The sequence below is a fragment of the Entelurus aequoreus genome, linkage group LG17 (genome assembly GCF_033978785.1).
Source record: "Entelurus aequoreus isolate RoL-2023_Sb linkage group LG17, RoL_Eaeq_v1.1, whole genome shotgun sequence".
NCBI classification, from domain to species: Eukaryota; Metazoa; Chordata; class Actinopteri; order Syngnathiformes; family Syngnathidae; genus Entelurus; species Entelurus aequoreus.
The window spans coordinates 39,865,477-39,876,370 of record NC_084747.1 but is presented as its reverse complement, the minus strand read 5'-3'; the positions used below and the strand labels follow the sequence as shown (position 1 = coordinate 39,876,370).

Here is a 10,894-nt window from a genome sequence, read left to right as displayed (position 1 = left end):
GCCATCAGTGTGTGAATGTGTGTGTGAATGGATGAATGTGGAAATACTGTCAAAGCGCTTTGAGTACCTTGAAGGTAGAAAAGCGCTATACAAGTATAACCCATTTATTTATCATTTATTTTAATATTGGTCATTATAGTGGTGCTTTGAGAGCCAAGTGTTTTTCGAGGTGGTACTTGGTGGAAAAAGTTTGATAACCACTGTACTACGCTATTTAACTCTGGGGTGTACAATTGCAAAATTAAAACGTGCCTTGTACCAAGTCATATGACTGTGATGTGTCCAACGGCAAAATTAGCTACAGAGTTAGCACGGTAATGTTAGCATATAACAAGTACCAAGTTACATAAAAAAAAGTTAGTATTCTAACATTAGCATGCTAACAGTAAACATGTGTCATGGACCAAGTTTTATGACTCTAAGGTGTACGAGCAGGAAATTATGCCAAAAAAGTTAGCATGCTAACGTTAGCATGCTGGCAGTTGACTAACAAGAGCAAGGAGCATTTTGACCTTGGAACCGTTCAAATCCGTTGAGATAAGTGGGATATGTAAAAGTTTTTACATTTCCCATTAATTTTCAACGGGGAAAAATCCTGGTAATTCCGTGTAATCCGGAAATGTTTACAACCCGGGAAACATCATGGATTTTGGGACACTTGAATGGTTCCGATCGGACGAAAACACGGGGAGAAGAAGGCGGGAAACAAACAAAAAAAAAATGCCGGAATAAGGAGAATACATTTATATTGATGAATTTTGCTGTTGACTTTTATGAGATAAAATGTCCTCACTTTGGACACCCCAGCAATAACGGTGGGAAAAAGTGAGTTATTATTATTAATATTCATCACTCTCATGACAGTGGAAACAAAGGTTCTGGGTTTGTTTGGGGTTTACACCTTCGGTATGTACTTGTGGCAATGGGAGTACTTGCTGCGATGCCAGGGCGCCAGCATGGACTCCATCCTGCGGTTCAGCAGCCTGTGATGGGAGACAAGAGGCACGTTAGAAGAGCATTTGTTCATCCTGCAAGACGGGAAGCGTGTTTGCATACAAAAGACAAACGAAGATGGAGGCCGACTGAAAGGCGCAGTGAGAGAGAGCAGGTGTTGGAGTGTTTAATGGCGGAGGCACTGAATAGCCAAACGCCGCCATTGCTGATGAACTTCTTCTTTGTCTGCAGGCAGCACAATGGACGCCCACGAGCACTCCAGCATCATCCAGCATCCAGCAGACCTTCTTCACACGCGCTCAAACATTTAATGAAACGTTGAATGGAGCCATCGCTAACTTTGCTCCTGCTCCTGATGGACAAATTGTCGCTATTGATGGTGACTTCACCTCCTGCACCATCTGTTGCTGCTCCTTCACAACACCACAACACACAGCGGCAATTCTCTCACCCGCCATTTTTTAAAAAACATTCACTCTCATACTTTAGAATTGTGGAAGCCCGTTTACGCCACAATATATATTTATATATATATACATACAGTATATATATGTATATATACATAAATATATTCACACACCCCATCACTCACACTCTCTCTCACACACACACACACACACACACACACACACACACACACACACACACACACACACACACACACACACACACACACACACACACACACACACACACTTATACATACCCCTATGGTAAATCATAATTATGTGATACAAAGAAAGTTGAAATTATGAGATAAAAAGGTTATAATGATATGATTCAAATTATGACTTTTTATCTTATAATTATGATTTATCTCATAATTTAGATGTATCTCAATTTAGACTTTTAATCTCATGATTTCAACTTTATCTCTTAATTTAGATTTTTTTAATTTTATAATTATGGCATTTTATCCCACGATTATGCCTTTTTATCTGATATTTTAGACTTTTTTTAATCTTATATTTATGACATTTAATCTAATAATTTCAATTGATTTCATAAATTAAATTTTTCATTACATTATTATGGCTTTTAATATAATCATTTTGCCCTTTTATCTCATAATCAAGACTTTTTATGTCATTATTTTGACTTTTTGGTCCAGTAATTATGAATTTTAGCTCATAATTATGACTTTTTACTGTTAATTTCAAATGTTTTTCATATCACAATTATGACATCTAATCTTATAATTTAAATGTTCTAATCTCTAATTTTGAAGTTCTATCTAATTTTTTTGACTTTTTTTAAATCTAAAAATTTGGACCGACTTATCCCATATTAATGACTTTTGGATCTCATAACTGACTTTCTATCTAATTTTTACGACGTTTTATCTCATAATATCAATACTTCTCATAATTTCGATTTTCTAATCCCACGATTTCGATTTTTAATCTCATAATTTAAAAAGGTATACCTATACATACATACATATATACATACATACATACACTACCGTTCAAAAGTTTGGGGTCACATTGAAATGTCCTTATTTTTGAAGGAAAAGCACTGTACTTTTCAATGAAGATAACTTTAAACAAGTCTTAAGTTTAAAAAAATACACTCTATACATTGCTAATGTGGTAAATGACTATTTTAGCTGCAAATGTCTGGTTTTTGGTGCAATATCTACATAGGTGTATAGAGGCCCATTTCCAGCAACTATCACTCCAGTGTTCTAATGGTACAATGTGTTTGCTCATTGGCTCAGAAGGCTAATTGATGATTAGAAAACCCTTGTGCAATCATGTTCACACATCTGAAAACAGTTTAGCTCGTTACAGAAGCTAAAAAACTGACCTTCCTTTGAGCAGATTGAGTTTCTGGAGCATCACATTTGTGGGGTCAATTAAACGCTCAAAATGGTCAGAAAAAGAGAAATTTCATCTGAAACTCGACAGTCTATTCTTGTTCTTAGAAATGAAGGCTATTCCACAAAATTGTTGAACAGGCAAATTGGGAACAGGTGGGTGCCATGATTGGGTATAAAAGTAGATTCCATGAAATGCTCAGTCATTCACAAACAAGGATGGGGCGAGGGTCACCACTTTGTCAACAAATGCGTGAGCAAATTGTTGAACAGTTTAAGAAAAACCTTTCTCAACCACCTATTGCAAGGAATTTAGGGATTTCACCATCTGCGGTCTGTAATATCATCAAAGGGTTCAGAGAATCTGGAGAAATCACTGCACGTAAGCAGCTAAGCCCGTAACCTTCGATCCCTCAGGCTGTACTGCATCAAAAAGCGACATCAGTGTGGGCTCAGGAACACTTCAGAAACCCACTGTCAGTAACTACAGTTGGTTGCTACATCTGTAAGTGCAAGTTAAAACTCTCCTATGCAAGGCAAAAACCGTTTATCAACAACACCCAGAAACGCCGCCGGCTTCGCTGGGCCTGAGCTCATCTAAGATGGACTGATACAAAGTGGAAAAGTGTTCTGTGGTCTGACGAGTCCACATTTCAAATTGTTTTTGGAAACTGTGGATGTGGTGTCTTCCGGACCAAAGAGGAAAAGAAATCCAGATTGTTATAGGCGCAAAATTGAAAAGCCAGCATCTGTGATGGTATGGGGGTGTATTAGTGCCCAAGACATGGGTAACTTACACATCTGTGAAGGCGCCATTAATGCTGAAAGGTACATACAGGTTTTGGAGCAACATATGTTGCCATCCAAGCAATGTTACCATGGACGCCCCTGCTTATTTCAGCAAGACAATGCCAAGGCACGTGTTACATCAACGTGGCTTCATAGTAAAAGAGTGCGGGTACTATGAAACAAATTACAGTCATGGTAAATTCATATTGTTTTTATCAAAATATTTGTATTATTATAATTAAATGAACGCATACCCACACAGATACACACAAACTCTGCTCTCATGAAACATCTCTTAACTGCATATGCCATATATTTTTTTACGCATTAATTAGTCATTTATTTAGGAATAACTCCGCTAGTGATTAAATTAAATTTTTTGGTAAAGTAACGAGTAACTATAATTAATTACATTTTAAAAGTAATTTTCCGAACAGAAGTGGACATCATTTGTTGTTATGACTACCTCCACAGTAAAACCAATAATGAACATTTTCTTCCCAATAGTTAAAGTCGGAGTACATCCATCCATCCATTTTCTACCGCTTGTCCCTTTTTTTGGGGTCGCGGGGGGTCGCTGGAGCCTATCTCAGCTGCATTCGGGCGGAAGGCGGGGTACACCCTGGACAAGTCGCCACCTCATCACAGGGCCAACACAGATAAACAGACAACATTCACACTCACATTCACACACTAGGGCCAATTTAGTGTTGCCAATCAACCTATCCCCAGGTGCATGTCTTTGGAGGTGGGAGGAAGCCGGAGTACCCGGAGGGAATCCACGCAGTCACGGGGAGAACATGCAAACTCCACACAGAAAGATCCCGAACCCGGGATTTAACTCAGGACTACTCAGGACCTTCGTATTGTGAGGCAGATGCACTAACCCCTATTCCACCGTGCTGCCCACGGTGGCAGCACGGTGGCAGACTCGGTAAAGTCGACCTCGACTCGGTAAAGTCGGAGTGTCCTGAAATTTTTTTTAGTGATATTTTAAAACTTGAGTATTTTCCCAAACTGATATCAATACGACATGATATCAGCAAGAATCTTTGTACTTACTTTTATTATTGTGATGTGTGGAATGTTACACTAACACTAACCCATTTGTTTTTAACTGTCTGACTTATGCTTGCTGTCTTTAAGATGAGGTCGGGTGGGAATTGTTTTTTGGTGACACCTAGTGGTCACAAAAAATCACGAAAGTAAACGCATGCAGCAGTAAATAAACTATAATTATTTGATACTTGATTGTATTGCGCTATTTTATTGTTCAATTATTGTTTCACGTGACTCTCTTGTGTGCTATTGTGTGCTCAGCTGTTGTGTAGCTGCGAGCTCCTAGTAGCCAATAGCCTAGCATGTTTACCTTTTGTAAATTAATTTAGTAAAACAGAATAAATTGTGTGCGTATTGGAGGTCATTTAGATGTTAACTGTCTGTCCAGCTTTGCACAAGTAAACATGCCGCAAGACTGTTGAAGAGGTTCATTTAGCCTACTGATGTGTATATATGTATTCACCTACCTAGGTTCCATTCCAGAGGCTAACCTTTCCTGTGACAAAATGGCAACCAAGGTAATCAAAAAGGTTAACCAACGAACGAGATTTCTCTACAGAATTTCCTCTCTGGTCAACAAAAGCACCTTGAGGATTCTGGCGGGAACTCTCGTTCAACCCTTTTTCGATTATGCATGCACCTCCTGGTACCCTAGCACCTCCAAAACCCTCAAATCTAAACTCCAAACATCTCAGAACAAGCTAGTCAGGTTACTTCTAGACCTCCACCCCAGATCCCACCTCACTCCTACCCACTTCTCTAAAGTGGGCTGGCTCAAGGTGGAGGACAGAGTTAAACAACTTGCAATGAGCCTAGTCTATAAAATCCGCTACACCTCCCTGATACCGAAGTACATGTCAAACTACTTCCTTAACGTAAATGACCGCCATAACCACAACACCAGGGGGTGCTCCACTAACCACGTTAAACCCAGATTCCGAACTAAAAAAGGTCTTAACTCATTCTCTTTCTATGCCACATCAATGTGGAATGCGCTCCCAACAGGTATAAAAGAAAGGGCATCTCTATCTTCCTTCAAAACCGCAATAAAAGTTCACCTCCAGGCAGCTACAACCCTAAACTAACACCCTCCCCGGATTGCTAATAATCAAATGTAAACAATCAAATGCAGATACTTTTTCTTATCTTATGCCTTCTAATCTCTCTCTCTCTCTCTATGTCCACTACTTGATGTCCATATCCCCCCCCCCCTCTCCACACCCCTGATTGTAAATAATGTAAATAATTCAATGTGATTATCTTGTGTGATGACTGTATTATGATGATAGTATATATGATAGTATATATCTGTATCATGAATCAATTTAAGTGGACCCCGACTTAAACAAGTTGAAAAACGTATTCGGGTGTTACCATTTAGTGGTCAATTGTACGGAATATGTACTTCACTGTGCAACCTACTAATAAAAGTCTCAATCAATCAATCAATATTTATAAATGGTTGATTTATATAGGCTAGTAAGGTAAAGTTTTGTACCTGACAGGTTTCGGCTACCTTGCTTCTGCAGCCTTCATCAGGCTTCACGTGACACCTCTGATGAAGGCTGCAAAAGCAAGGTAGCCGAAACCTGTCAGGTACAAAACTTTACCTTCCTAAACTATTGTGGGGAGGCGGGGCCGGCAGACTGACAGCGAGGCGTGCCCCGCCGGGGCCGACTCCGAGATGGCGGCGAGGAGAAGTGGCCGGCAGTCCGACAACGAGGCAAGGTACACCGGAGCCCGCTCCAAGATGGCGGCGAGGAGGCGTGGCCGGTAGTCCGACAGCGGGGCAGGGCACACCGGGGCCCGCTCCAAGATGGCGGCGAGGAGGCGTGGCCGGCGACTCGAGGAGTCCCGCCAACAGTTGCGGCTCCTGCAGGTGCTGACGGACCAGACGGGGGGGCGGCAAATGGCCCCCTGACCGAGAAGAAGAAGAAGAAGAAAAAGAAGAAGAAGAAGAAGAAGAAGAAGAAGATGAAGAAGAAGAAAAATAAGAACAAGAAGAAAAATAGCCTATACTGGCTCACTTGCACTGGCTTCCTGTGCACTTAAGATGCGACTTTAAGGTTTTACTACTTACGTATAAAATATTACACGGTTTAGCTCCAGCCTATCTCGCCGATTGTATTGTACCATATGTCCCGACAAGAAATCTGCGTTCAAAGAACTCCGGCTTATTAGTGATTCCCAGAGCCAAAAAAAAGTCTGCGGGCTATAGAGCGTTTTCTATTCGGGCTCCAGTACTCTGGAATGCCCTCCCGGTAACAGTTAGAGATGCTACCTCAGTAGAAGCATTTAAGTCCCATCTTAAAACTCATTTGTATAATCTAGCCTTTAAATAGACCCCCCCTTTTTTAGACCAGTTGATCTGCCGTTTCTTTTCTTCTCTCCTCTTCTCCCCTGTCCCTTGCGAGGGGGAGTTGCATAGGTCCGGTGGCCATGGATGAAGTGCTGGCTGTCCAGAGCCGGGACCCCGGGTGGACCACTAGCCTGTGCATCGGTTGGGGACATCTCTGCGCTGCTGACCCGTCTCCGCTCGGGATGGTTTCCTGTTGGCCCCGCTGTGGACTGGACTCCCGCTGATGTGTTGGATCCACTGTGGACTGGACTTTCACAATGTTATGTCAGACCCACTCGACATCCGTTGCTTTCGGTCTCCCCTAGAGGGGGGGGGTTACCCACATATGCGGTCCTCTCCAAGGTTTCTCATAGTCATTCACCGACGTCCCACTGGGGTGAGTTTTTCCTTGCCCGTATGTGGGCTCTGTACCGAGGATGTCGTTGTGGCTTGTACAGCCCTTTGAGACACTTGTGATTTAGGGCTATATAAATAAACATTGATTGATTGATTGATGATTGAAAAATAAGAACAAGAAGAACAAGAACAAGAAGAACAAGAAGAAGAACAAGAACAACAAGGAGAAGAAGAACAAGAACAATAAAAAGACAAAGAAGAAGAAGGAAAAGACAAAGAAGAAGGGAAAGACAAAGAAAAAGATAAAGAAGAAGGAAAAGACAAAGAAGAAGAAGAAGGAAAAGACAAAGAAGGAAAAGACAAAGAAAAAGACAAAGAAGACAAAGACAAAGAAAAAGGCAAAGAAGTAGACAAAGAAGAGGAAGAAAAGTACACAGAGGAGAAGACCGGTGCCACAGGGGGACCTGGCCGTCCCCACTTCCCGCTCCCTCGAAATGGAGGGGGGGAGAAAGACGACGACACTGTGACGCTGAGGAGCGAACGGGAGAGCGAGCAGGAGGAGGCGGAGCTGAAAAGCGACACAACCTGAGACTGAGGTGACTGCTCGCCGTCTGTTCGCTGTTGCGAAAAAGGCTAAGTATCGCTCTATCTGTGTGCTTTTAATTGTTCTACAGCTTTCTTTATCACTTCTCAAACATATTTAGTGGTACTATTTAACTTGCAAATCACCCGATCTCTGTCCCACCACCCTTTCCTCAGCTAGCTAGCTGCTAAGCTAGCGCGGAGAAAGGCAGCGCCGGTCAGAAGGTAAGTAGGAAGCTACTCCCGCAGACCGCGACCACTTCCCTGAGGACAGCAGGAACTTCACTCGGTGACAGAAAACACTGTGAGTAATGGCTTCCTGCGCGTCTTGCACCATACTCACGGAGAGGTTGGCTCTGCTAGAGGGCCGTGTCCGCCAGTTAGAGCAGAGTAATGTCGTAACTTTAGATGTTGCGGACACATCTGCTAGCGTTAGCTGTAGCGAGCTAACTAGCCCAGCTTGTAGCAGTCCTAAGCGGCCTACAAGCTACGGTGTACCGGTTGAGACGCATAATAGATTTAGCTCTTTAGCTAGTCCTACACCCTAGTCTACCGGGCACCACACCTCAGTCATAGGGGACTCCATCACCCGAAACATAAAGCTTAGCAAACCAGCCACAGTAAAGTGTATCCCCGGGGCCAGAGCACCTGACATTGAAGCTAATCTTAGGGAGCTAACTCGCAACAGGCCTAGTAAACACGTACGACAGGCTAATCGCACCACTAATTATGCGAATATAGTTGTACACGTTGGCTCCAATGACACTAGAATGAGACAGTCAGAGATTACAAAGAGAAACATAGCCAGGACTTGTGATCTCGCCAGAAAGATGTCCAGGCATCGAGTAATTGTCTCTGGCCCCCTGCCTGCGAGAGGCAATGATGAGAGATATAGCAGATTAGTCTCGCTTAACAAGTGGCTGTCTATCTTCTGTAGGCAACAGGGACTAACGTTTATTGATAACTGGCCCTCTTTCTGGGGCAAACCAGGCTTGCTGATGAGAGACGGCCTTCACCCTAACCAGGAAGGCGCCATCATCCTGTCTAGAAACATAGACTAATATTTAAGTCTCACTTGACTGACTACACTAGAGCAAGCCCGGTCACAGGCAATTACAATGTCTGTTAGTCCGGGTGAGGAGTCAGTTAAGCTAGAACTAGCCAGCGCCAGGCTGGATAATCCATGTACGCATAGCAATTCTCTTAGAATAATACACAATTCACATAATGTTTTTTCTGTTGTGTCTGTGTCAGAGGTGGACATGCATTCTACTGAGGTGGCAAATTATGATATGTCCAGTCTATTGCAGCACCAAGCAAACAATCTGAAAATTCCCGTCATATCAATTCCTAGATATGGTCGAAACTATTTAAAGTGCACTACGCATAATAAACGCAACATTGTTAATATTGCCACTACGGATAATCTTAACAAAAACTCGTCAAAACAGCCCAATACCTATAATATGGGCTTTTTAAACATAAGATCATTGTCTCCCAAGGCGTTATTGGTTAATGAGGTCATTAGAGACAACAATCTTAACGTCATTGGTCTTAGCGAAACCTGGCTCAAACCAGACGAATTTTTTGCGCTCAATGAGGCATCTCCTCCTAACTATACGAATGCGCATGTTGCCCGTCCTCTTAAAAGGGGAGGGGGTGTCGCACTAATATACAATGAAAATTTCAACCTTACCCCTAACCTAAATAATAAATATAAATCGTTTGAGGTGCTTACTATGAGGTCTGTCACACCGCTACCTCTCGACCTGGCTGTTATCTACCGCCCCCCTGGGCCCTATTCAGACTTTATCAGTGAATTCTCAGAGTTCGTTGCTGATCTAGTGACGCACGCCGACAATATAATCATAATGGGGGACTTTAATATCCATATGAATACCCCATCGGACCCTCAGTGCGTGGCGCTCCAAACCATAATTGATAGCTGTGGTCTTACACAAATAATACATGAACCCACGCATCGCAACGGTAATACAATAGATCTAGTGCTTGTCAGGGGTGTCACCACCTCCAAAGTTATGATACTTCCATATACTAAAGTAATGTCCGATCATTACCTTATACAATTTGAAGTTTTGACTCATTGTCAACAAGCTAATAATAATAATAACTGCTATAGCGGCCGCAAAATTAATGCTGCCACAACGATGACTCTTGCTGACCTACTGCCTTCGGTAACGGCACCATTCCCAAATTATGTCGGCTCTATTGATAACCTCACTAACAACTTTGACGATGCCTTGCGCAAAATTATTGATAGTATAGCACCGCTAAAGCAAAAAAGGGCCCCTAAAAGGCGCACCCCATGGTTTACAGAAGAAATTAGAGCTCATAAATTATCATGTAGAAAACTGGAACGCAAATGGCGCGCGACTAAACTTGAGGTTTTCCATCAAGCATGGAGTGATAGTTTAATAACTTATAAACGCATGCTTACCTTAGCTAAAGCTAAATACTACTCAAATCTCATCCGCCTCAACAAAAACGATCCTAAATTTCTGTTTAGTACAGTAGCATCGCTAATCCAACAAGGGACTCCTCCCAGTAGCTCCACCCACTCAGCAGATGATTTTATGAATTTCTTTAATAAGAAAATTGAACTCATTAGAAAGGAGATTAAAGACAACGCATCCCAGCTACAACTGGGTTCTATTAACACAAATACGACTGTATATACGACGGACACTGCCCTCCAAAATAGTCTCTCTATTTTTGATGAAATAACATTAGAGGAATTATTACAGCGTGTAAGTGGGATAAAACAAACAACATGTTTACTTGACCCACTTCCTGGGAAACTTATCAAGGAACTGTTTGTATTATTAGGGCCATCAGTGTTAAATATTATAAACTTATCACTTTCCTCCGGCACTGTTCCCCTAGCATTCAAAAAAGCGGTTATTCATCCTCTGCTCAAAAGACCTAACCTCGATCCTGACCTCATGGTAAACTACCGACCGGTCTCCCACCTTCCG

General features: G+C 42.2%; 1 protein-coding gene across 1 annotated transcript in view; it reads right to left on the bottom strand.

The window, feature by feature from the left end:
* Positions 1–740: 740 nt before the first annotated feature.
* LOC133631805 (adhesion G-protein coupled receptor D2-like) overlaps positions 741–10,894 on the bottom strand; it is a 68,148-nt gene continuing 57,994 nt past the window's right edge. Inside the window, exon 10 of the mRNA XM_062023965.1 lies at positions 741–983. Coding sequence (XP_061879949.1) covers positions 976–983 — 8 coding nt within the window. The 3' untranslated portion in view covers positions 741–975. The remainder of the gene's footprint in view (positions 984–10,894) is intronic.